This window comes from Cnephaeus nilssonii, assembly GCF_951640355.1.
Source record: "Cnephaeus nilssonii genome assembly, chromosome: 10".
Taxonomy (NCBI): Eukaryota; Metazoa; Chordata; class Mammalia; order Chiroptera; family Vespertilionidae; genus Cnephaeus; species Cnephaeus nilssonii.
Genome location: NC_137081.1, coordinates 19,890,348 through 19,918,000, shown reverse-complemented (window position 1 = coordinate 19,918,000; position 27,653 = coordinate 19,890,348). Strand labels below are relative to the sequence as shown.

Genomic DNA, 27,653 nt, shown 5'->3' with positions numbered 1-27,653 from the left:
GCGCAGCTGCGGCGCACAAGCCTCTCTCGCCTCTGGAAGGTGCAATCTCCAGCAAAAAGACTGCAGTCCCAATGCCTGGGTGGTGGGGGTGTAGACGGAATGACCACAGATCAGCCACCACCGGCCCCTGGAATTCTCCCTTCAAAGCCTGCGGCTGCCTATTGCCCTCTGGGTCTCTGGATGCAGGCTTGGGAAAACCCCACAGAGGCACTTCACGCACATACTGCCTGGGCCAGCCCCCATCTCGAGAATGAGCGCCGGTGAAGTCCAGCCCAATGACAGACACCCACGCATGTCTGTGGGCAAGCCCTTCGCAACTTCCACCTACCACCCGGCCCCGACCCCATCTCCCAGAAAGGTTAGCGTCCTGGCACCGAATACCGGCTCCTGGATCCCTGCAGAGTGCTAGTTGGCTCCAGTGGGCGGAGGGGCACCAGCAGGTGTGAACCCCCACACTTGGGCCATGAGTTGCATGAAAAAATCACCCCCTTCTGCATGTACAATCTACTGCCGAACAAATGCAGCATGGAACATTTGCACGTGACCAGGATTACCTTGATACTGACGCTGGCCCCCTGGAACTCCCCCTCGGGCATCAGGGCCAGGTTCCACTCCTTAGCTATCGCCATGTGTGCAACTGAAATACTAAGAACACACCTTACCCTGGACTGCAATCCGCCTCTCCCTCTTTCCTTCCTACCACCCCAGATGCCACTTCCAAGCAGACTGGTCCCCACCTCCGGAGAGAGTCCCGGAAAAAGTGAGAAAATCCCAATCTGATGAGCGGATCTCCTATGCGTGTCCACGGTGGAGCCCATGACACCCTTCCTGGGCCTGGCCTGCATCCAGGCTCCCATGTTCCCCCCAAATCCCTGGCGGCTCCCGCGGGCAGGTGGGCCCACGGATGGTGGCTCCCACGGATGGACCCCTCCCCCCCCCCATGCGGTGCTGGTACCCACCCCGAGGACACCCACAGCTCAGCCAGAACTTGCCATGAGGCACATACCCCATAAACCTACAGGTACAATCTCCGGGGAACGGATGAAGTGCAGATACTCGGAGTAACCGGGACGAGCCTGATATCGCCGCTGGGCTCCTGGAACTATGTCGTGGGCATTGAGATCAAATCTCATCTCTTACTTATTCCCTGAGCTACAGAGGAAGGCAGCAATATAAAAATGGCCACAAGGTGGCGACTGACAATTGGGGTAAAAGTCAGAGAGATGGATCTGAAGGGTGGGGGCGTGGGTGAGAGAGCACCCCCGCCCTCCAAGATCCCAAACTTTGTAGTGTTCACCTCTAAGCGTCTCTTATCCGGCTCCGAGTGGTGGAAAGCATCCAGCACAGCCCAAGGTGTTCACTGGGGACCTCCTGGCCAGCAAGGCGTGACCCTGGCCGCAGAGGGGACATTTGGAAATACTTTTTCAGGAAGCTGTGGGGAGGAGGACAGACTCCCCACCTGACTTCCTGGTGGTTCAGGGGTCATGGAAACTCCCCGGGCACATGGTCCCAGGCTCCTGATTTCCTTTTAATGTGCACGAATCTGTGCACCAGGCCACTAGTTACAGCATAAAGACTGCAAGGAAAGAGTAGTTGAGATTAAGGACTGAAAATTATGGAATCCTCAGACCCAGGAGTCTATGCAGCAACTAAATAGGTACTGAACTGCTTTGCAAAAACACAGCTTTCTGACCCATTTTATCTTGAAGCATGATGGAACACACACACACTTGCCATCTTACAGAGAAAAATATCCAAAAGAAAAAAAATATTCAAGAGAGACTAAAATAAAGCAAATAAAAAAGCCAACAACCCATTTGCAATAATGATAGGGGAAAGAAGGAATTCAAAGAAAAGGAAGTAGAAATGTCAAGACCCAGTTTCTATTTAAGAATGAAGTTTTTAAGTACTGTATTTTCCGGCGTATAAGACGACTGGGCATATAAGACGACCCCCAACTTTTCCAGTTAAAATATAGAGTTTGGGATATACCCACCCTATAAGATGACACCCAGCGTATAAGATGACCCCCGACTTTTGAGAAGATTTTCCTGGGTTAAAAAGTTGTCTTATATGCCGGAAAATACAGTATTTCTGGGCTTATTTGGATACTAGTGGCCTGGTGCACAAAATTCGTGCACTTGGGGGGTGGGAGGTCCCCCAGCCTGACCTGTGCCCTCTCACAGTGCAGGAGCCCCACGATCAATTGCCCAAAAAGGTAGGCCCCGCCCACCCCTCTGGGGCTCCCGGATGGATTGCCACAAGAGGTAGGCCAGAGCCAGGGGTCCTGCCTCCGCAGAGAGCATGGGGCCATGGGACCCCCAGCAGAAGCCGCGTGGAGCAGCTGCCAGGACCCGCCCCCATACCACACACACAGCACCAAGCCCTGCCCACCCTGGTGATGGATTGTGACAGCGTGAGGGTGTGATGACCACCTACGCTTTTATTAGTATAGATAGTTTTCTTGTTTGCATATTAGACTATTCTATGCTTTCCTCCAGAAGGTTCAGGAACACAGATAAACATAGCCAAACTTTCGACAGACCCAATGATTACAAAGAACCAGATTTTTCCCTTCTAGAAACAATCGGTCACATAGTCTGAGCATCTGACCCATGATTCTGAATTCTGTCCCTCTCCCTAGACTATTTTGAGTTTGCTGACTATAATGAATCATTTAACACTAGCGAATACATATGATGCTTTAATACATTGATTATGAGAATGGAATGTGAATAACAGACTTCCCTTCCCAAATATAGTGGCATTTCATATTTTCCTGTCACTTTTAATAAAAGTAAAATTCAGAAAAGGCTAAAAATAATATCCTTCACTGGCTAAATTATGCTTTGACTCCCCCCTTCCTCTCCATCCTACAAAAAGGAAATGCTGATCATCAGGGTGTTTTTGGCTGCTTCTACATCAATTATAGGGCTAAGGAATAGTCTGCCAGTGTTCATACTCAGTAAATCACACCGCCAATTATTACCAAAATGGTTTTCAGAATTAGTCAAAGGCTCAGTAACACTCATTAGTAGCTAATATAAAAAATGGCCCAGTCAGACAAGATCTGTCTTTTATCTCAATGAGTCTTCAAAATCAAAATGTCTATTCTGAATTTCAAAAATGTCTGTTTTGGATTTTGAGGTTTTAAATATGGGCATTATATATTAACCCAGCATCTTATAAGTACAGACTGCTGATACACAAAATTAGTCTCAAAACAATAATACTGTAGTGTTATATTAAAATGCTATCCAGATTCAGAAGGGTTATGTAAGAGGAAGTTTTCTTGTTTAATCTGAAATGTATGTTCTGCTTCTCTAGAGAAAACATTCAACACCATCCAAAGGCCTATACACTGAATCACATCTCTTCTAGTCGTACAGTCACAAGGACCAAAACACCCGGGGCCACATGCTTGATAGCCTCTGACTTACATTCACTCACCACCTCTGCCCTCTGCCAAGATGTTTCTAACAAAGTGAAAGGAAGTCATTTACCGTGGGTTCTTCCCTCCATCAGTCAGAGTCACAAAAGCAGTAGGTTCACTCATCTGTCACACACTACACATAAAGGACTGGAAAACTATTTCAAATGATTGTGCTGAACCCAAGCATCATTCAAGATGTTTCCCAATTTAATTCTTCTCATCATCTAAATGCTTCACATGAATTTTGCTTATTGAAGAAGTGCACATTTTGCAGTCAGCAGTTAAATCATTTTTAAATGTTAAGAACAGATTTACATAACCAAGTATAAGATATCTTTATAAACAAAATGAAAAAGTGACAATAAATGTCAAGCATCTAAATAAAATAAGCTCCTTGTCAGGTCAGTCATTAAGAGAATAAAAGGAAACATTATCTATCAGCAAATAAAACTCTAAGCAAGTAGTACAATCTGCCACCAATTAAATCTATATGTAAATTATAACCACTGTTTTAAATCAGAAACTTACAAGAAACATTTGCCTGATAAGAAAATGAGTCTCTTCTAGCACAGGCAACTAAAACAGAAACGGATCACAAACAGGCTTCCTTATGTCTCTTTACTATCCTATCCTATATAATAAAGATTTAACATGCAAATGGTCGTCACACCGTCCTCACGCCTTCATGCCTTAACGGCTCAGACACTCAACACTGAGGAGAAAGGAATGGGGACCAGCCAGGCACAAATGAGCTCATGAGAGAGGAATGGGGACCAGCCAGGGTGTGGTCTGGAGAGGGACAAGCCACCCGCCTCGAGGTCCCGGTTGCCAACAGCTGCGCCTGCGGCCTGGGAGAGGAACAAGCCACCTGCCCACGGTCCCCTGCAGCTGTGGCCAGCCTGGGCAAAGCTGGCTCGGGTCCTGGGTGCCTGTGGCTGACCAGAGGGAGGGATGCCCGGGTCCCGAGTGCCTGCGACTGGCCAGAGGAGGGAATCCTAGGTCCTGTGTGTGGGGTGAGGCAGAGGTGGTAAGGGGCAATCAGGCCAGCAGGCGAGCAGTTGGAGCGATCAGGCAGGCAGGCAGAGTTGGTTAGGGTTGATCAGGCAGGCATAGGTGGTTAGGGGCGATCAGGAAGGCAGGCAGAGGGGTTAGAGGTGATCAGGCAGGCAGGCAGGCAGGCAGGTGAGCGATTAGGAGCCAGTGGTCCCGGATTGCGAGAGGCAGGCAGATATCCCCTGAGCGGTCCCGGATTGGAGAGGGTGCAGGCCGGGCTGAGGGACTCCTCCCATGTGCATGAATTTCGTGCATCGGGCCTCTAGTAGGATATAAATTGGCCACTGTGGCTAGAGGCTGTGTCAGGACTCAACAAGAATAATAGAAATCACTGAATATTTAACCCAGAAAGTTTAATGCAGGCAATTATTACACAGGTAACTAAAAGCTATAATGACAATTGAGAATGGTGCTACAACCCAAAGATTAGGAACAGCAAATAGCCCTTAGCAGACCTTTGGCAGTGTGTGGAAGAAGAGGAGAGGGAAGCAGAGGGGAGAAAAAAGAAAGAAGAGTGTACCTAGGCCTCAGGGGGTTCAAATTTAACACGTTTGTACTTAAATTTGTACTTAGAGAGTTACACTATGTAGGCTTTCCACAATTGGGTCCCACCCAATTACAAAGAACCAATGGGAGCCAAAACCATGAAGAACTGCCTAACACATCGGGTGGGACCCAATTGTAGAAAGCTTACATATTGTAACTTTATAATTAAGAAGTATAACTGTCCAATGGGAGCCAAAACCCTGGAGGATTGACTAACACATAAGGGAGATGCTGCCTAATACATAAGGGAGAAAGAGGAATACCCTGACTCCCCACCTCCCTTTTTCCTGCCCACCAATCTCCCACCAGGGTCTTCCATTGGCTGAACCCAGTAGGAAACCAGTAGATGTAGAATCCTGGGAAATGTAACCTGCTCTTCCCTACTCCTCCCTCCTCTGGTGCACAGGGAAAGGGTGAGGAGTGGGCCTAGGAGCAAGGGGTTCAATGTGTTATTATAAACCTACTAGAGGCCTGGTACACGAAATTCGTGCGGGGGGGGGGGGGGTTCCCCTGCACCCTCTCCAATCTGGGACATCCCTCTCACAATCCGGGACCGCTGGCTCCTAACCGCTTGCTTGCCTGCCTGCCTGATCACCCCTATAACTGCCTCTGCCTGCCAACCCAATTGCCCTTAACTGCCCCCCCCCCCCCGCCAGCCTGGTCATCCCTTACTGCCCTCCCCCCTGCTGGCCTGGTCGCCCCTAACTGCCCCCCCATGCTGGCCTGGTAGCCCCTCACAACCCCCCTGCTGGCCTGGTCGCCCCCAACTGCCCCCCCTGCTGGCCTGGTTGCCCTTTACTGCCCCCCCATCCCCCCCCGCCCCCCCGTCAGCCTGGTCACCCCACACAGCCTGCTGTTTAGTTGTTTGGTCATCCCTCACTAACCCCCCTGCCAACCTGATTGCTCCAACCTGCTATTCAGTCGTTTGGTCGTCCCTCAGTAACCCCCCTGCTGGCCTGGTCGCCCCACGCATCCTGCTGTTCGATCGTTACTATGAGGGCGCCCTGACCAATTTGCATGTTACCCTTTTATTAGTATAGATAGAGATGGACATCCCATTTAATGCACTGAATATTTCCAGGAGATAGAAATTAAGAAGGTATTCTTTAAATAATAAGGGAAGATAAAGTGTATAGATTTTTTTCTTTTTTTCCAGCAAGGTAGGATACAATGAAATTTAGTAAGAAGTTATTGAAAAGGTTCACAAGCATATTTAAAGCCATTTAAATGTTTTTATATTTCTACAAAAACAGTTATATAAAAAATATGACTTTCATTTCTACTTCAACATCTTTAGAACTACATACGCTTCCCTTTCCTCCAGGTTTAACATTTGAAACACAGCAGAGTTGCCACACTGTGTAGACTATGATGATAAACCAGAGGAACTAGAAGTGACTGAATCTTCCTAGGGCAGTGATGGGCAACCTTTTGAGCTTGGTGTGTCAAACTTCGCCAAAAAACTGAGCATAACTCGGGTAGTGTGTCACTTTGAGGAAAAAACATTATTTCGCAAATGTTTCATCCTCAGGAGCAGCAAATGTTTCATCCTCGGCATGCGGCCGCCTCAGCGGCCGCGTGTCAGTGTCATCAGAAATGGCTACACGTGTCAGTGCTGACACGCGTGTCATAGGTTCGCAATCACTGTCCTAGGGTGTCATGTCCTTTTGGACGTCAAATGTATTACTTCTTCTAAAAATTTAAGTACAAGAAGAAGGTATCTAAATATTTTCCCTCTAAATGACAAAAGATATGCCAATTAATTTCTTAAATATCTTTCTGCTTCCATTCCAAAAGAGTTCAGTTCTAATATCCAGGAATGTTTGCTTCCTTGGTCTAATATTTTTGTTTTTCGTTTTTGTAGTCTTTAATGAAAGCCTTATTGGGGAAAAAGAAGTCAATGGGTGGCAACAAAAGAAACTGAGAACTAAGAAAAAGGTAGAAGCTTTTGAACCTGAAAAGGATATTCAAATGTTATCTTGGTTTTTTTTTTTTTTAATATTTTTTATTGATTTTTTACAGAGAGGAAGGGAGAGGGATAGAGTTAGAAACATCGATGAGAGAGAAACATCGATCAGCTGCCTCCTGCACGCCCCCCCACTGGGGATGTGCCTGCAACCAAGGTACATGCCCTTGACCAGAATCGAACCCGGGACCCTTGAGTCCGCAGGCCGACGCTCTATCCACTGAGGCACACCGGTCAGGGCTGTTATCTTGTTTTTAAGCAGCTTGCCTGTGAAGGTGACACAGCTCTGTCCTGCTCTTTGCCCCTCGCCTGTCCTTTCTCCTTTTAGAAATTGTTCTGTCAGATTTCAGCCTGGCTTCCTCACCTGCCAGGCAGGAGGAGTCCGTGGATACCACACAGAGAACACCACAGCCATCATATTATGCATGACCAGCAGTACAGGAAATTGCACTAAGGTACATGAAGTGCTGACCACCTCAGCCGTACAGATACAGCCCTGGTTGTTTATTATTTTTTTCTTACCAATAACTAAAAAACTCAATTAAAACCTCACCATTTAAACTCCACAAGTTCAATTACAGCCCATTTTTTTCATGCTTAACGATTTTCTCATTAAATGCTGTAATTTCTTACAAATTGCACTAATAAAAGTTAAGTCCTGCTGAGTATTTTCCCCCTTGGTAAATGCAGCCTTTTCATTGATGTGTTAAATTAAAACCCCAGGCACAAGGACAGAGTAAATGCAAAGCCTTTATTGTCAGAATCCACTCCTGCAGACTATGAGTTCTCTGTTTTATTTTTGTTTTTATTTGAGCTAACTGTGAGTCTCTTGGTCTTAGCATACTCTAAAAAATAGATGATGGTGTAAGCAATTGAGAAAGTAGAGAAATGGCATCCAGTTAGTCTACTGGTTGTAAGCACACTTCATGTAAGAGAACATTATGAAAAGTCTTTTTCATTCTGCATGAATAATATTTCTCATCTTAAATAACTTGGTGTATAAGACCAGATCTGTTCCCAAGTCAGCGGGAAAAATTTATTTCCTGGTCAGTGGGTGGGTTTCATGACATTCTATGCTCTTTAATTTTTTATTAAAAGCATTCAATCTAACCATTAAAGACCCACTGCACATGTCCCACAAAACCTGAAGGTTATCAATTAACATTTACAGGGCATATAGCAGTTAACTAAAGACCAAAGAAAATCCATTCTAGTGTAACTAATTCCCCCAATCCAGAAAGGATTGCACTTAAAGTACAAAACTGGGACATGAGGCTAGATAAGAAAGAAACTAAAGGAAGATCTTCTCATCAAATGAGAAGGTGATTTCTTCAGCTTGTTTATGTAATGCATATGCCATATGCTTGAAAGTATGTGGTGGGGGTGGAGGTAGGAAGTAGAGAAACAGAGAAAGAAGGTCTCCACAATTTTCTAAGGTCCTAGAATTCTAAAACTTGGCAAAGCTCAGTAAAATAAAAGTGAGATAGAAGAATTAAGAACCTCACCATCTAAACCTGATCCCATTCCAGATGGGCAGTAGGAGGGAGGCGAATGCAAGATGACAGTGTTTGGTTCTGTAGAAATTCTACAGTATCTGTCTAGCTTCATACCTGAGTGGATGTCATCAAGCTAATGCAGAAAGTAGCAGAAAAAAAACAAGTAGCCATAGTAACAGTGCAGCCAAGAAGAGATGCTCCGGAACAGGAGACCAATCTGGCAATGGGCTCCAATTAAAAGCTGGTAATTGAATGGAACTGAAATTCTTGTATTAGCTGAAGAGCTACAGTGAATGATGAGCCAGACTCCTCAGCAAGGAGAGAAGCAGGTGGCCACTGATTGACTGTGCTGTCGTGGATGATGGAGGAGCAGGAGGCGGCATACAATGCTTTATGAGACCTCAAAAATGTGACTAATTCCTTAAAGGAAATATCAAGTACCAGAAATTTTAAAACAACTGTACTCCATGTGGTAAATCTTTCTAAAAATTGATAAATAATGATGTCCAGTGTTTATACTAGTATAGAACCTTTCCTTTAAGGACCCTCTCAGATCCTTTTTTTTCCCCATTTAATTTTTCCCTCTATCTTTTTCTGGTTTTGTGAAGAAAGTTACATATTGTAAAGCTCAAAATATAGACATGTTATTTTTCTCTACTTCTTCTTTGATGGGGCTAAAATTTATGAAATGATCTTACCTGAGAATTAATTCTGCTGTAATTCAAAAATTCAAATTGTTATTATTCCCAAGCACTGCTTTGTTAAAATCAACAATGGAAAGAAACAAAAAAAAATTACTATTAGCCAGAAGTACTTAGAAAAGGAAAACAGATGGAGGTTATTTGACAGCAGGCTAGCAGCAGCATCTTTGATAATGAGTCATACTACAATAAAACTACTACTCGGTATTGGCATCCCAGGATATGTTAACTCTTAAATCACAAGCATCTCTTTAGAATGGGATTTGGGAGTGAGAAAAAAGAATGGAGCTTTGTGGAAGGAATATCATGAGCAAACATACAGAAGTAGGAAAGCCACTGTCACAAGGCTATTAGTAGGAATACAGTTTGGTTTGGGTTCAAGGTTCACAAAGGGGACCTGTGAATGAATCTGGAATGGCAGGGTGGAAACGATAGTGGAAAGCCTAGAATGGGGCATTAATTTTAAAGACATGGGGAATAATTAAGAAGGGATGACCCATAATCAAATTTGTGCTATAAGAAGCTAAATCTAGACAACATATAGGATGAGGTGAACGAGAACAACTCCAAGGATAATTAATATAGAAGAATGCTGTAACTGTCCAATGTGAAGTAATGAAAACCTGAATTAGAATAGTGGTAGTTAGGATGGAAAGGAAGAGACAGATCTAGAAGATGATGAGAAATTAGGAGAGAATTAGAAATGGGTACAAAGTGGTAAGAATTGATCAACAGTAAATGGGAATGGGGGGTCCCAAAATGTGCTGCCAATGGCTATAACCTCAAGTTATCATACCCTAAAACAGTGGTCGGCAACTGGTGGTCCACGGACCACTGGTGGTCCGTGAGGTCTGAAAAGTTGGTGACCGCTGTCCTAAAACAATTAACCATCTTGACTAAAATAGAGAGCATTAACAGGGTTATTCTAATGAAGAAAGAGTAAGAAAGCAAGGTAAGGAATGTGGATATCAGGAGGCTTTGGAAGAGAGGGGAACAATGAAAGAGGAGACTTCCCCCTTTTAACTTTATGTACAACTACATTACTATTTTTTTTCCAATGAGCACATACTTATTTTTTAATGAGGAGAGGCCACAGGAGCAATTAAATCATCTTGTGACATACAAGAGGCTATCATATAAGTAGACAATAAAGAACTGTTTCTATTTCTAGTGAGTCCTAAATGGAAAGACATTTTTCATGGGTTGGTATTTATTAATGATGAAGCTCAAAATCCTTGTAGTTCATTGATCTTTTTTTCTTTTATTCTTTCTGAACCACTTACTTTTTTCTGTTTATTACTCATATACTTAAAGGGTAGTATTAAAAAGGGACCTTATAAAGTATTTAATTTCACCCACTGCTCTCATGAAAGTCTACCAATTTGAACCAGTTTTGCTACAGGCAAATTTTATTTTTGGATTGTAGATTCAACCCTCCCTGTAATTAAACACATTTAAAATTCCAATATATGAGTCTTGCTGGCTGCATCATAGTCCATCTAAGGAGTAATTAGAAATGGGAACAATTACAGAACAATCCAACCTTAGCTATTCCATATATCTTCTTCTCAGTGTAGTAGATAAATAATGAATCAAACAAAATAAACCCTGAGAAATGGCACCAAAGAAGAAACAAATGAAAGGAGGGAATAATGAATCTAAAAAATTTCTAAATCTATACACACTGATGTAAGACAAAAATGCCTATTGTCAAAAAAATAAAATAGCATTCCTATTGTCACTAAAATGTAAATTGGGTTTCATTACTCACAACTAATCACCTCTATGCTCTAACAAGTTCCTGAAATCTACACAATTTTTCCTGTACTGAGTGAGCTTGTCATTTACTAATGTAAATGAATTTCTCCCATGAAGCAGAGGATTCTGAAATACAAACATAATTTTGCGATACATGTATCTAGTGTGTTTTTTTTAATTCCCATACCTGATGACCTTTATTTAATGTATACTTTATTACCTGAACTGACAATGTTTTCTTTATTGGTACTCTGTAAAAATTCACTTGGGTCTCTAGATTTTTGTTTAGATAGGTGAGGCAAAAATTATAAAGGTCTTACTAGCCCACAAAGTCTCAAGATGAGTAACTTTCTATACTCAAAACATCATAGAGAACAACTAGACAGAAAATCAACAAAGATATAGATTTGAACAAAGTATCAACCTAAATGGCCTGACATTTACAGAACCTTCAACTGAACAACAGCAGCATACACATTCCTTTAACGGACATATGGAACATTTCTCAGAAAAAGACTACATGCTAAGCCATAAAACAAGTCTCAATAAATTTAAAAGGGTTGAAGCCATCCAAAATGTTTTTCAATTACAACAGAGTTAAATTAAAAATCAATAACAAAAAGAAATTTGGGAAATCTTCCATATTTGGAAATTAAACTACACTCTTCTAAATAATCCAAGGGTCAAAAAGTAATGACAAAAGAAATTAGAAAGCATTTTAACTCAATGAAAATGAAAATACAATGTACCACAACATCACAAATTATGATGTGCAGCTAAAGAACTGGCTAGAGGGAAATGTGTAGCTTTAAACAACTATATTAGAAAAGAAACAAGGTTTCAAATCAATAATCAAAGCTTCTAAAGAAACTAGAAAAAGAAGCCCAAATTAAATCTAAAGCAAGCAAGAGGGAGGGAATAATAAAGATAGATTAGAATCAATAAAATTAAAAAATGATAATGGGTAAAATCAATAAAAGTTAGGATCTTCTATAAAAGATAAACAAATTCATTGTTAAAGTTAATAAATGAAACCTCATCTAAAAGCTGAGTTGGGAAGGCCTGTAGAGGGAGCTCTCACATAATACTGCTCAGAGTCAATTACAGCCTCCAACAGGAAGAGACTACCTTGCACGCCCAAACAGGAAGTGCAGCTACTTTACTACTCCAGCAGGAAGGAGGATTTTTCTTTGGCTCAGCAACAAGCCCAGTCAATGGAAATACCACAGCTCAGCCAACAAAAAGCCATTGTCACCTGAACTCTTTCCTTCCTTGAATGAATTTTTTTTCTCTTGCAGATGACTTTCCTTGTCCCACCCTCCTTTCTATAAAAGTTCTGTCTTGTTTAACCCCTAGGAATATCTCTCTGCTTGCTAGATGATGAGATGCCAGCTGGATTCTTGACTCAGTTAACAAAGCCAATTAGATCTTCAAATTTACTCAGTTAAATTTTGCTTATTACACTGATAAAGGTTTAATCTCCAACATCTACAGGCAGCTTATGCAACTTAATAAAAGGAAGATAAATGATCCAATAAAAAAATGGGCAACGGACCTAAACAGAATATTTTCAAAAGAAGACAGAAGGAAGGCCAAGAGACACATGAAAACATGCTCAAAGTCACTTATTATCCGAGAGATGCAAATCAAAACAACAATGAGGTACCATCTCACACCTGTCAGAATGGCTATCATCAACAAATCAACAAACGACAAGTGTTGGCGAGGATGCGGAGAAAAAGGAACCCTCGTGCACTGCTGGTGGGAATGCAGACTGGTGCAGCCACTGTGGAAAACAGTATGGAGTTTCCTCAAAAAACTGAAAATGGAACTCCCATTTGACCCAGTAATCCCACTCCTGGGAATATATCCAAAGAAACTAGAAACACCAATCAGAAAGGATATATGCACCCCCATGTTCATAGCAGCACAATTTACAATAGCTAAGATTTGGAAACAGCCTAGGTGCCCGTCAGCAGATGACTGGATCAGAAAACTGTGGTACATCTACACAATGGAATACTATGCTGCCATAAAAAAGAAGGAATTCTCATCATTTGCAGCAACCTGGATGGAATTGGAGAATATTATACTAAGTGAAATAAGCCAGTCAATGAAAGAAAAATACCACATGATCTCACTCATTTATGGATAATAAAGAACATTATAAACTGATGAACAAAAAGAGAGTTACAGAGACATTAAAGCAACAAACAGACTTTCAAATTACAGGGGGAAAGTTAGGGAGAGGGGGGGTAGATAAGAAATCAAACGAAGGACTTGTATGCATGCATATAAGCATAAACAATGGACGCAAAACTCTGGGGGGTGAGGGCATGTGTGGGTGTGGGGTGGGGGGGTAATGGTAAGATATGTACACATATAATACCTCAATAAAAACAATAATAATAATAAAAAAAATAAAAAAAAATTTGCTTATTAACATCATAAACCTTTACTTTGACCAATTAAAAAGCTAAGATACAAATTATCAAAATCAGAAATAAAAGAGGGGACATCACTATCAACTTAGAGAACTTAAAAATATTATAAGGAAAAAATAATATGAACAATATTATGTCAACAAATTAGACAACTTAGATGAAATGAATAAATTTTATAAAGACACAAACTACTACAACTGACTGAAGCAGAAATAGAAAGTCTGGCTAAATCTATAAGTAAAATAACTGAATTAGCATTTTTTTTTTTGAAAAACCACAATTACGATGTTTATTAAACAAAATAAATTTAAAGAAAATTTTCTATTAAAAAACATAATAATCATACCCAAATTTTAGCTTCCCCATCTTCTTTGGTATTGAAATCAACGTTCAGGATATAAAATATTTTATTTTGAAGTTTAGTCATTGGGTCCACAACAAGTTTCCATATAAAGAAAATAGGAAATCAAGTTATCTGAAATTGTCTTATTTGTTGAATAACCAATGGATGCATAAAAGCAATCAGTTATGTGTGTGCAGTGATAAACATCATTAAGCAAATAGTCATTCATACATACATGTATTCTACTGGAAATATATTTTAACTTTTTAATGATTTTTCTGCCATAATTTTACCATGTTATCTGAATAATAATTCAATATACAAGTGCTGCTAGTCACTTAACTAAGGAACTACTCTCCCAGGAATGAATTTGTATTGAAAACCTTCCCACAAAGAAACCATGCCCAGATCACTGGCAAATTCTATCAAATACTAGTATTTTAAAAAGAAATAATACTAATCCTGAAAATGAGGAAAGAATACATCCTAATTCATCCTATGAGACCTATATTTCTCTGGTATCAAAGCAAAAGACACCACAAAAAAACTACATTAAAATATCCCTCATGAACATACACAAAAATCCTAACAAAATATTAGTAAAATGAATTCAAGAACATACCAAAAACCTTATATACCATGACTGACTGGAATTTATCTGTGCAAGAAAGGCCAGTTTAGCAACTGAAAAATCAATGAATATAATATAGCATATTAATAGAAGAATCAAACCCACACGATAATCTCATAGATGTAGAAAATGCATCTGACAAATTCAACATCCATTCATAATAAAAACTCTCAACCAGCCTGGCCAGCATGGCTCAGTGGTTGAATGTCAACCTATGAACCAGGAGGTCACAGTTTGATTCCTGGTCAGGGCACATGCCCAGGTTACAGGCTCGATCCCCGGTGTGGGGTGTGCAGGAGGCAGCCAATCAATGATTCTCTCTCATCATTGATGTTTCTATCTCTCTATCCTTGTCCCTTCCTCTCTGAAATCAATAAAAATATATTTTAAAAAACCAAAAACAAAAAACTCTCAATCAACTTGGAATGGGAGAAGTCTTCTTTAAACTGATAAAAGGAATCTGAGAAAAACTTAGAATTAACATCATATTGATAGTGAAAGACTAAAAGCTTTCCCCCTAAGACCAGGAACAAGGATATTCACTCTCACTATTTCTATTCAATACTGTACTGGATGTTCCAGCCAGAACAATCAAGGAAAAGAAATTAAAGGCATACAAGATAGAAAGAAGTAAAACTGCCTTCATTTGCAGACAGCATGATCCTGTATATAGAAAATTCTAAGGAGTATATAAAAGCAACTAGAATAAACAAGTTTAAAATGGATGCAAGATATAAGATCAATATACAAAAATCAGTATTTCTATATACTAAAAAAAAAATCCAAAAAATAACTTCAAAAACTTCCATTCACAACAGCATTAAAAATAATAAAATACTTGGCAAAAACTTAACAAAAGAAATGCAGGACTTAAACAATAAAAAATACAAAACACTATGGAGAGAAAGTAAATAAGATCTAAATAAATGGAAAAATATTCCATGTTCATGGATTAGAAAACTCATGTTAAGATGGCAATTCCCCCTTCATCATATACTTAGTGCAATCCCTATCAAAATCCCAGTGGGCTTTTGTTTAGCCAAACAATTTTAGAAAAGAACAAAACTGAAAAACATATTACAGTATTTTAAAACTTATTATAAAGCTAAAGTAATCAAAACACTGTATTAGTGAAGGACAGCCATAGATCAATGTAACAGAATTGAAAAGTATAGAAATAACTCTTACATTTATGGTCAATTGATTTTCAACAAGGTGCCAAGGCAATTCGATGGGAAAAGGACAGTCTTTTCAACAAATGGTGCTGGGACAATTGGTTATCCCTATGAAAAACAATAAATCTAGGTAATTACCTCATACCCATTTACAAATATCAACTAAAACTGGATTACAGACCTAAAACTTTCAGAAAAAACATAGGAGAAAATCCTTGTGAGTTGGGCTAGGCAAAGATTTCTTATATAAGACAACAACATGCTAGTCCACAAAAAAAATAATAATAGATAATCAAAATTAAGAAACATCAAAGACATCATTAAAAAGACAAACCACAGACTGTAAAAAATATTTGCAAATCATATATCTTTAGAAGCCTTTTATCCAGAATACATACAGAACTCTTGACATCTCAATAAGACAATCCCAATTAAAATATGAGCCAAAAAAGTAAAAGATTGAAAAGACATTTCACCAAAGAAGATATAGGAATGGCTAATAAGTACATGAAAAATGACCAGCATTGTTAGTCATTAAAGAACTGCAAATTAAAACCACGAGATACCTATACACTGCCAACAGAACAGTTTTAACTGAACATTGACAACACAAGTGCTATCAATAATGTGGGAAAGTAGAACCCTCATTCACTGCTTTTGGGGATGAAGAATGGCAAGTGGCTTTAGAAAAGAGTGGCTATTTCTTAAAAAGTTAAATATAAATCTTCCATATGGCGCAGAAAAATGAAAACATCCAAAGATTTGTAGGCAAATGTTCACAGAAGCATTATTTGTAATAACTAAAAACTGAAAACAATCCAAATATCCATCAATTGATGAATGGATAAATAAAATGTGGTATATTCATAAAATTGAATATTATTCAGCAATAAAAATCAATTATTGATACATGCTATGGCATGGACAAATTTCAAAAACATTGTGCTAAGTGAAAAAAACCAGAGGCAAAAGACTGAATACTGACTGATTCCATTTATGTGAAATTTCCAGAAAAGGCAAATATACAGAAACAGAAAGTGGTCTCTTGGGGTGATAGTGGGGAAAAATAATTGACTACATAAATGATTATGTGGAACTTCTAGGGGTGAGGGAAAAGTTCTTTAACTGGACTATGGTGATGATTGTACAATTCTGTATATTTACAAATGATCACTGAATTGCCTTTAGAATGAGTACATTTTATAGTAAAAATCTACACTTCAATAAACTATAAAAAATTGGCAATAAATACAATCCATTTAGCAAAGAAATTTGTGGAGATTTACCACAGACAGAAGGGAGACACTAGATGTTTCTACTTCAGGATAACTACTAAGGCGCAGATAGTAAACTTATCCTCACTGTCCGAAAGAAACACTATTAGGTTCCAAGGGCAAGGGATTATCAAAGGTAGTTCTCATCTGGGATATGGCTCCTGACTCTAACAGGACTATCTTGAGTGTTATACTTGCCGCTCATTATCACTGAAAGGCATAGAGAGATAAACTACATAAGTTCAGTAATTTAATCGGACAAAGGAAATGAAATGAGCCTGTATTAGTTAAGTTCCCATAACAAAATACCATGGACTATGTGGCTTCAACAGCAGAAATTTATTTTCTCACAGTTCTCCAGGCTAGTGCTGGCATGGTCAGGTTTTGGTGAGGGCTCTCTTTTCCTGGCTTATAATCACCTTCCTACTGTATTCTCAGTTGACAGAGAGAGAAAAGACAGAAAGAGGAGAGGAGAGAAGTTGAGAGCACAAATTGGTATCTCTTCATATAAGGGCACTAATTCCATTATGAGGGCTACACTCTCATGACCTCATCTAAATCAAATGACCTCCCAAAGACCCCATCTCCAAATACAATCACATTAAGGGATAGGGCCTTCACATATAAATTTGTGTGTGTTGGGGGGATGGGGGGGGCGGGCATAGGGGAAGGTAATTCAGTCTACAGAAGGTCCTTTAATCATAACTATTAACTAAATACTTTTCTTCAAATATTTTTTGTCCATATGAAACCGCAAAAAATACAATAAAATAAAAAGTTAACCTTTCTCCTATGTCCAAAGACAACTATGCTGATACTATTTCAAGTCCTGCTGAACTGTGTTCTGTATCTGAACCAAACCCCCTTCCCTTTTCTGGCCAAACAAACATGCATACCAGTTTTTAACGTCTCATGAAGACATGAATAACAGACAGGACTAACCATGCCAAATTACACTTGCCACTTCTTTCTATGTCAGCACATTTTTTGCCTTGGGCTTGCAATTTAAAAGGGGAGGACCAAAACACTTTTATTGTATTGAAGTGGGACTCCAAGCTGTTTCTAAGCTCCTCTTAACACATTTCAGCTGATTAGTGACTATTTTAACAAAAGCCAAACATCCATCCCTAAAGATCTTAATTGGTTAAGAGCTTCTGTTGTTTGCCACAAGTCCCTGATTAAAGCAGTTTGCACATCAGCACAATCTGAAATCAGTTTCCTTTTTCAACCAGCTGGGCTTAAGAAGCAATCTTGAAGCAGCCCAATTCCAGGAGAACCAAGGGCAATGCCCCGGATGACAAGATCTGCCATGCAGGAAGAATTGTAGGATTTATAGGAGGTATAAGGAAGAACCAAGAGTAAGAGAAGTACCTACTTCAACAGTTCTCTGCCTCACAAATCACTCTCATTAGCACACACTGCAAGGGTGAACTCCAGCAGCAAGTTGGAGAACCATAGCCTTTCTCCAAAGCACCCAGTCTAATTTTGTGTTGCCTTTAGAGTCAGCTGTGAGCACTTGCCTTGATGCACTGCTGGCACGGGTTATCAGTGCAAGCCGACTGGTGACCATGTTAAAAGCAGGCTGGAACAGATCCTGTGCGTTTCTAGTTGTCTGGACATGGAAAGCGTTCATAGGAGTTCCACATATTCAGCCAGAGGGGGAAATATCCTTTCTATGTTTAACATAAAAAGGAAAAAATACTCAGCAGCTTTAAGGCAAGCAACTTTACCACCTGGGATGAGAAAACAAACCAGTGGGAGAAAATAGGAACACTGTCATGTGCCACATATCGACGTCCTCTAATGCTCTCAGGAGAAATCTTAGTGTTACTGAGAACACAACTAGAGCAAACAGCCTTTTATGCTTATGCTACCAGTAGGCTCTCTTTCCTAACAGATAGCCAGCTACATTAGACATATTCTGATCTTGAAAGGATTTCAGAAGCTGATTAAGAAAGGGTAGAACCATTTTGGGGAGAGTTGCTGAAAACTGAAAATACTTTAAAGTGGTTAAGTATGATGGTCTTTGGTTTCTATGTCATGTCTTTTTTATTTTTGTCTTCATTTCAGTGATTTCATTTTAATTATTTGGTTCATGAGTTTTACTATGTTAAAATGCAAACTTTAGGGTGTTGTGCCATCTAGTGAAATGTATTGAAGCAACAGTGAAGAAGTTAAAGCCACAAGAGACCAAGAACTGACTAAACCTCTAGAATCTGGAATCTTGTATTTTTTTCTTTCATGATTAGATGAATCAATGCTTTTTTGGGAAAGGACTAAGAAAGTATGTCAAACTGTTAAAAACAAAACTTTTATGGAGGTAAAAATGTTTAAACTTTTAGTTACTATTTGTATTTAGTATCCTTCAAGATGTTCAAGGTATTTGACAGAACGTATTTTTTAAAAATTTTACCATCTCTGTGCAAAACAACAGCTAAAGGCCATATTTTTACCTTCTTATTTCTGGAAAGAGCTATGATCAGTTACATAATTCATACCCAAGATTACATAAATCAGGGCCCTATAAAAAAAAGAAAATACACAGGAAGTTTCTTAGTCCCAACTCTTGAGAAACCACAATTTAGAGCTTGATTCAATGGCAGAAAAATCATCCTATATAATCCTATATAATAAAAGCATAATATGCTAAGTGTCTGACCAATCGACCAGTCGCTATGACGTGCACTGACCACCAGGGGGCAGACACTCCCACTAGTAGGTTAGCTTGCTGCTGGGGTCCAGCTGATCCAGACTGGGCCAGAGGGCCAGACACGCCCTGGAGCCTTCCCTCCATTCCTCCCTGGCCAGCTGGCCCCATCTGTCCCGATCGCTGGCCAGGCCAAGGGACCCCACCCATGCACGAATTCGTGCACTGGGCCTCTAGTATAATATATGTAAGTAAACTTCTGTGAAAATGGGATAGTGCTCTACCATACAAAAAACAACTGAAAAAAATTGTCTATTTAGCTTTGATGAACGATATAATTTTATCACTAATTATACCACAGTCTATCTAGTGTTGGAAGGTTTTGCTTAACTAAATTTTAAGAAATATCCTTTAAAATGGAAAGGATGTTGTTTGATGAATAAGGTAAGTTGGAGAACAAAGGCCAAAAGACTTGAGGATGAGATGTGTCCAAACACAGCGAGAGGAAGAGATCTGAGAGAAAATGAAATGCTTCAGCAGCCACAGAATAAAGTGACCATCATGTAATCAAGCAGATATGTGCACTTTATTGCTCACTTGTACATAAATCTAATGTTAACTATCAGACTCCAAATAGGAGTCCCTACCGTTTCTACTTAGGATGTTTTCTTGACAGATTTGTTTTTTAACCAATCATGCCCCTGTGAATTCAATTTGGTGGAATGGAGCTCCGCCACCCTGTCACTACTCAGAAACCTAATTGATATAGAACCTACAATCTAAGTGGCAAAAGTATGGTTGATGGAAGAATCATCTCATATTATAAAAAGTTACATTCCATCCTTTTATTTCTCTCCAAATATCCATCTTTTCTGGCTTTTAAGGTCCTCAGAGAACCTGTTTTTGATACACTAGGTACCTTTCAGTTACTTTACATAGTATTTCATACTCAGTGGAAACCTGTAAGTTCAAAGCTATCTCAATCATATAGGAATCATTTGGAGGACTGAAGTAATGTGGCTTTTCTTTCTCCAATTTGCTGTCATCTTTTGACCACTTTAGCACTCTCCCTAAGTAAAAGCAGGGAAGGGACAAAGAATTGGAAATCTATGGTGTTCTTCCTAAGAAGCTCTGACGATGAGCTAGTGGAGAAGGGTGTTCATATAAGTAGACTAGAGGCCTGGTGCATGAAATCATGCATGGGTACGGTCCCTAGGCTTAGCCTGCAATCAGGGCCATCTCACCGCCACCCACCCCGGTTCCCTGATGGCCAGGGGAGGGACTGAAAGGTCAGCCGTTGCTGCCCGTTTGCCGGCCCCACCCCCGCCGGTCACCCTCTGTGTGTGGGGCAACCAGCAGGGCGGGGTACTTGGCCTGGTGCTGCCCACATCCCCCACCACCCACCCCAGTGGTTCCCGTCCGCCATTGGCAATGGGAGCCTGCCAGCCGGGAAAAGGGACCAAGAGGTGGTCAGTACACCTCATAGCGACTGGTTGAGCAGTCGTTCTGCCATTATGGTCTCTAGGCTTTTATTATATAGGATAACTCTGATTCGAGGAGTCTGAGAACTCTGTGGACTGAGGTTCTTCCAATAACCTACAACTACAGATCCCAGGTGCACTATGAATTGTGCGTGAGGGAAACAACTCCACTTTCACAATTATTACATATACACCTGTGGTCAAGAATTTTTTTATTGTAAACTGTAGTGATAGCATGTTAGGGTGGGTAAGAAAGGAGGATAGAGACCAGCAGAAGAAGGGCACTTAAGAATCAAAGACAGCTTACAGGAGCATCAGCGGCCAGGAAGAACACATTCCTGGGGTTCAGTGTTATCTCCTCTATGCCAATAAACTTAGGACAAAAAATATCCCTCACACCAAAAAAACAGAAGATAAAATGTGTAGCTGCCTACTTTGGACAACTGATGTCAAGGGAATAGATCACAATTCTCTCAATTTGACTTCACCATTATTAGGCCAGACAGAATTACACCTGTATATTAGTTTATAGCAACAGGTGAAAGGGCCAAGTTCTAAGGGTTAAACAATCTTACTAACGCTTATTGATCATGGTATTGGTAACTGAATTTTTAAAAATAGATATAATGGAGAAAAGAGCAAGGCTTCTCCCTCCCTTGCCCTAGTCAGAGAAGTCCGGGAGGGATAATGATCGATACCAAGGAGGCAGCTGAAAGACTGGAGAACGACTCTAGGCTTACAGGGGAAGTGAGTCTTGGCTCACAAAGGGCCTTGGCTAAGACATGCACAAGCAAAAGAACAAAGGTAGGAAAAGCATCGAGGAAACAAAATTTCTGAAGCTTGAATCCAGAAAGGGAAGGCAAGTTAGGACCACAAAAGAGAAGTAGTTAACAAGTGGGTGGTCCCATTTTCCCATAGATTGCTTTTGTGAGGCCACTGGAGGGATCTAACTGACCAAGTCCTAGACAGAGGCACAGAGGGACATTTCACCATCACAACACTATAGCACTCAATCACATTCAACATCAAAGGACAGTCTACTCACCAAAAGTCCTATCTATAGACACAAGCTTTAAAATTCATGACCCTATAATGTATAAACAAAAACCATGTAGGAAAGGAGGCCATTAGGATTAGGAGAAACAATAAGACTAAGTAGAAAAATCTAGTATTTAAGAAAAAAATGGGTTTGGATCCTTGTGTGATTTGGGGGAAGTTCATCTCCTCCAGTTTTACAGTTTTTCCATCTGTAAAGAGGGGATAATATTACCTATTTGTAACCTATGTGCCATCTAGGGGTCACTGCCCTTATTTTCATACATCTGCTTCAAATGCCCAATTCCATGGCCTCAGGGAAACATGTTTTCCTCAATGTGAACATTCTGAGGAGTTTCTTTCTCATGAGCTCTTCAGACTCTGGCCTCCTGTGCTCTGAGGTGCTTTCTCTGCTCTGCCTGAAATAATTCAAGACCCAAAACTCTGCCTCTTCACCAGAGCACTCAAGCCAAGCATTCTGATTTTACTGACTCTGAGGATCTGCAGTCATAAGCTGGGAACGTATTACAAAACTCTGTGCCCTCACCTAATTCCTTTACCTCCTCTCCCTCTTAGCTTTTATACCTTTCTCCTCTCCTGACTAAACTCCAGTTTGCCTACTTCTATGATGCTAGTAGCTACTCTCTCCTCTGAACTCCAGTACTGGTTAACAACCAAGCCTGGGACAGAGCCTATTTCTACCCTAAGCACTTATCAAAGTAGTTTCCCAATTAAAACAATGGAAGAATTTTCAGCAAATTCTGGCACCAGCTGTTAAAGCTCTCACATTTTCTCCACTTGCTCATGTGACTGTGGGACGGCTCTGTGGGGTAGGTAACTAAGACAAAAATATAACCAAGTGGGTGCACAATGCTTGAACATAGTAGACACTAGTGGCTACCTTCATAATGGTGATGATCCTGGACTCAGCCCCCTGAAGAGAACATGCCTACATCAACCAGGGAGGCCAATCACTTCCACAGGGAGGACCCTTGACTTTGGCCAAAGTAACTGACAACATATAATCAAAAGCTAAGAAGGCCATAACCTTTCATCAAAAACACAAAATCTTCTTCGATCTCAAAACATAAAACACCCATGACCCACATAAAAGAATTACCATGGTGACAGAGCTGGTCTTCCTCAGGAAATTCTCAGAGGTCTGGCCTTTGGTGTTGCTGTCAACAAACTTTGGCCTGGTGGATTACATGCTCTCTCTGAGGCTTAGCTGGTTATGACTGCTGCTGGGCAACAGCACAGCATGTCCAGGCATCTTGCTAGGATTCTCAAACTCGAAGTACTAAGGTACCCTACACCTATGCCTGGCACTATAGATATTAAGCTAAAATGGTGAAGTGTTCTAGACATTTCTCCCCCTAAAACAACAAGATGTGAGAAGAGAAAGTTCTGTGCACGCATTAACACACACACACAGAGGGTGGCTCACAGACAGGCCTGATCCTGGGCAGCACTGATGACTACTACTGTGTACACCAAGCTGCAGGACTACAAGTGCTAGCTGCTACTCTTTAAAAGGCAAGGGAGGGGAACATCCACCCGTGGGCCACATAAGGCCTGAAAAATCATTTGTCTGGCTCTACAAAGGCATTAGGGGTGAGTTAATTAAATGTTTGACCAAATATAGCAGGCTAATTTTTAAGTTGATAATTTTGTATGGCCTTTGTTATAAATATCCAAATGGACCTTGGCAGAAAAAAGTTTCCCCACTCCTGCTTTAAGGGGTGAGTGAACAGGAATCTAAACGCATTCAAGTATATGAATGTCAGTTCAAGACCCTCTATTCATTCTGGAAGCCATTTTAAATACCCAAGCCTAAATGAAATTCTAGGTTATATCTGATAAGAAAACTGTGAGAATGTAGTCAATTTCAGAAGTATTGAATCAAGGGGCAGCAGCAAGGTCTTTCTGGGTTGTAAAGGAGCTCAAACCCTTAAGCCTGGACTAAGAAAACATGAAGATATGACACAAAATTGTTTTATTCCAAGCTCATTCACAGTAACCCAGGAAGTTCAATGAAGTAGAACTAAAAACTCCAAGGTTCTCGCCCACAGTTTTCTTAACAAATTAGTCCTCTGTTTGGGCAGACCTGTACTGAGTTTATCTTCATTGCTCATAATATCTCAATGAGCTCACTAATAAGTAACAACACAGCCACAAGAAAAGAAAACCACTATATATAGAGGTTATAACATTTTAATAAAAGGCTACACTTCTTAATCTCGATTTTAAATCCATTAACCCAATTGAACACCTTCCCTAAATGCAGAGCCAGTGGCATATCACTCACCTTCCTCAAAGCTGGCATTCTTCTGCCTCACCAGAACACGGAAGTTTTCAGCAGGATTCACACTTCCGACCTAGAATACACCCACAGAAAATAACCCTGCAGATCACCCCAGGCAAGAAAAGATGGCTTAATGTCGGAAGTGTCCTCTTATAAAATAAAACCAAAGCCAGAGTGAAGGCCCTTCCTATTCATTTTCATTTCCAGGGTTCTGTTCAAAGCTAGCAGATAGAGTTGCCGACTGTACTTTCACTTACCTCCCTTTATGCAAGCTGACTTCTTTCCAGAGAGGTCAGAAGTATTACTACCAAGCGACTAGCCAGCCCAGCTTGAAGGCTTTATGTGGCAAACTGCCTGTGCATCCTGACACCCAACCAATTAGGAAGGGGAGGATTCTGCAGTGTGAGGCCAGTTCCAAATATCTGTCCTATGAAGATGGTGTGAAAAATAATAGCCTGATGTTTGATTCTCAGACCTTCCCCTTTTAGGGGGGGGGCGGGGGGGAGGGACTGCTGCTAACCCTTTGGCATTGAAGTTTTGGTAGAATATAAAAATGTGCCCAAACTGAAGATATCACCCAACAGTACAAGCAGATCATGTGTCAAGGTTTATTGCAGTACTAGTTTCAAAGATGGAAATCTCTGCCACACTATATGGCACTTTCTGATCAAACTTATGTCTTTAATCTTCCAGTCCCAACCTAAACAGGGCCTAAGTATCATTCAACTTAAAGGAAGAAGACAACAGGGCTCTATTATGGTTGGTAGACTTTGGCACAAAACATACTAAAGTTTCCAGTTTGCTCTGGTAAAGCAGTCAGAAAAGCTCTCTAAACAAATAAGGTCATAATTTTTTCCCTTCACTATAAAACATTGAAATAAAACCCAAATCATTTTTCAGACATTTAGTTTTTCTGAGAGCATTTCTTTTTGAAGAAGGGAAAAGGCATTCCCTAGTGCTGACCTTCCCAGTGTACTTGGCTAGTAAGGGACAATTTTTTTAAGACCCATTGATTCAAACTAATGACAAAATAAGGCAATTATCTTCAAGTTCCAAAAACCTTTCCATTAAATAAAGAAGATCTCAGGTGTCTGAAGGATATTTGGTTTGGAGAAATCCCAAACTTGTGAAACCTGTTCTGAAGTTGTATATCAGAAAGAAGAGTTAGACTCAAATTTTATATACTTGGAGATTAAGACTCATATCATCAACCCCTATCATTTTGACTAAACAGAAAGCTGCAAAGTAAGTCAACAAAAAAATCTCTACAAAAAGTACTCCCACGGCAATGTTCCACGCTCTGTGTATTACATAGTGCTCTGTGCACTGTGTATCATACAGATCATTCTATAGGCAATTCACTGACAGTAATTACTTCCAGGAAGAAGTATGGGATGCCGCTGCATGGCTTACATGTTGGAAGGACTAACAAACACTGATGCAGTCTCCGTCAGCCCATCTTCCTGCAATGGGGAGAGCACGCTGGAAAAGTTCTGCTCACCTTGGTGACCGTGCCTTCAGCCAAGCTGGAGAGACTAAAGTGGGCTTCCCCTTCCTCAGTCTTCAGTTTTTTAGAGGTAGGTCCCTCCTCACTCCTGGAAAATAAATAAATGGGGTCTCCCCTTAAAACAAAGCAAACAATACAAAACCCAGAACTAATGATGTGAAAAGTACGACTTTATTTTTCAAGTGTCAAAAATAAACAGCTGCACTTGATCCTCCTTTACAAAGAGCCTGGCTCGCTTTCCCAACCTCAGAGCTCCCAGCCTGACCCTGACCTGAGCAGCCCTGGCTGCTTCACAGCATAGAGGTCACAGTCAGCAGTTGCATCACAAAGCCCTCTCACAGATGCAACTGCAAGCACAGGTCATAGAAATGGTACATTTCAATAAGAAAGAATGTTCAATAATATCTGCTCTTCAGATATTATTCGCTGGTTTCTGTCTCAGAATTGATAGCTATTAGCTTTCCATGTGCACAGAAGATTTGGGTCTTCCTCATCATGTGAGAGCTTTAGAAACTTCCTCTTACAGCTTCAAAGCTTACAAAATAATCCTTGATCAAATATGCAAGAGCTAATTCTTAGAGAAGTCAAGCTATAAAAAAACTAATTCTGTGTTGGACAGTATGCTAACAGAGTCTAATAGCATCTGTGTGGTGAGGGAAAGATGACTCCAAGGAAGTGTATCAAACATCTTTCTTCAAGCAACATTCTGGCTTTAACAGCCTGTCTAGAAGTCAGGAGGAGGTCAAGTTAATTGCAAAGGAGAAGAAAATTCAAATAAAAAGGCTCTGCCCATAATCTCCCTTAAGCTACTGAACACTGAGATATGAAGATTTCCCTCCCAGACAAATAATCAATCCAGGGAAAAAGCAGCTGTCAAGAAATGGCTGAATGAGAAGGGAAATTTCTAGGATTTAGTATTTCTAAATGTGATGTGTTTTTGTTCAAAAGCCCAACCTTCAGACAATGAGGCATGAAGAAGAGGTTATCCTAAAATTAAAGCAAAGAACAATAAGGCATGAGCTGGCTTATTCAATGCTGTTTCAATAATGAATCTCCTCTTACAGCTAGATGAACTACAGTAATCAGAGCCTTACAAAAACATGAATTAAAAGTTTTAGTACTTGACATCTTTCCCATTCACCACTTGCCTTTTTCCCTTTGAGAAGCAAAAAAATAAAAATAAAAAATAAAAATAGATAGAAGACAGAAGGATGGGGCCCAGGAATCATTAAAAGGGGTGAATCATCCTGAGCTCTTTCCTTCAAATAGAACAGAAACTGAGCACACAATGCCTTGATGGCAAAAATGGAGGAAGATGCATGAACCCAAAGAAGCATGAAATTTCCCCAGAATTTGAGTCCATTCAAAAACCTTGCAGTCATCTCAGTTCAACTTGGCCAGGTGTCTATGAGACAGACAACATGGTACTGCTGAAGATTTGGAAACCAAAGAGCTAGATTCTAGTCTCTGTTTCAACACTCCCTAGCCCTGAAATTTTATGCCTTCTTAAAAATATTGATTTCATATTAATTCTAGTATATCTAGAGTTTAGACTCTAATAAGTTACTAGACTCTCTGATCTTCAGTTTGCTCCTCAGGAAAACACTACGATAAAAAGTACCATGAGTATATCAACCATGTACCTATTCTCTTCCAAAGATACAAATCTATACTAATAAAGAGTAATATGCTAATTAGACCAGGTTGACCGGACATCTTCCAGACTTCCGACTTCCTTCCGGACAAAGCCACGGTGGCGGGGGCCGAGGCAGAGGCGGTAGGAGTGATCAGGCTGGCAGAGAAGGGCAGTTGGGGGCGATCAGGTCGGTGGAGAGGGGGGTAGTTAGGGGCGATCAGG

General features: G+C 40.5%; 1 protein-coding gene across 3 annotated transcripts in view; it reads right to left on the bottom strand.

Annotated features, from left to right (window-relative positions):
* XRCC5 (X-ray repair cross complementing 5) overlaps positions 1–27,653 on the bottom strand; it is an 87,862-nt gene that overhangs the window by 18,658 nt on the left and 41,551 nt on the right. For all 3 annotated transcript variants that reach the window (XM_079782329.1, XM_079782328.1, XM_079782330.1), the window contains exons 15-16: positions 25,790–25,883; positions 24,292–24,361 (exon numbers count right to left, since the gene is read on the bottom strand). In XM_079782329.1, the coding sequence (XP_079638455.1) occupies positions 24,292–24,361; positions 25,790–25,883 (164 nt within the window). The remainder of the gene's footprint in view (positions 1–24,291; positions 24,362–25,789; positions 25,884–27,653) is intronic.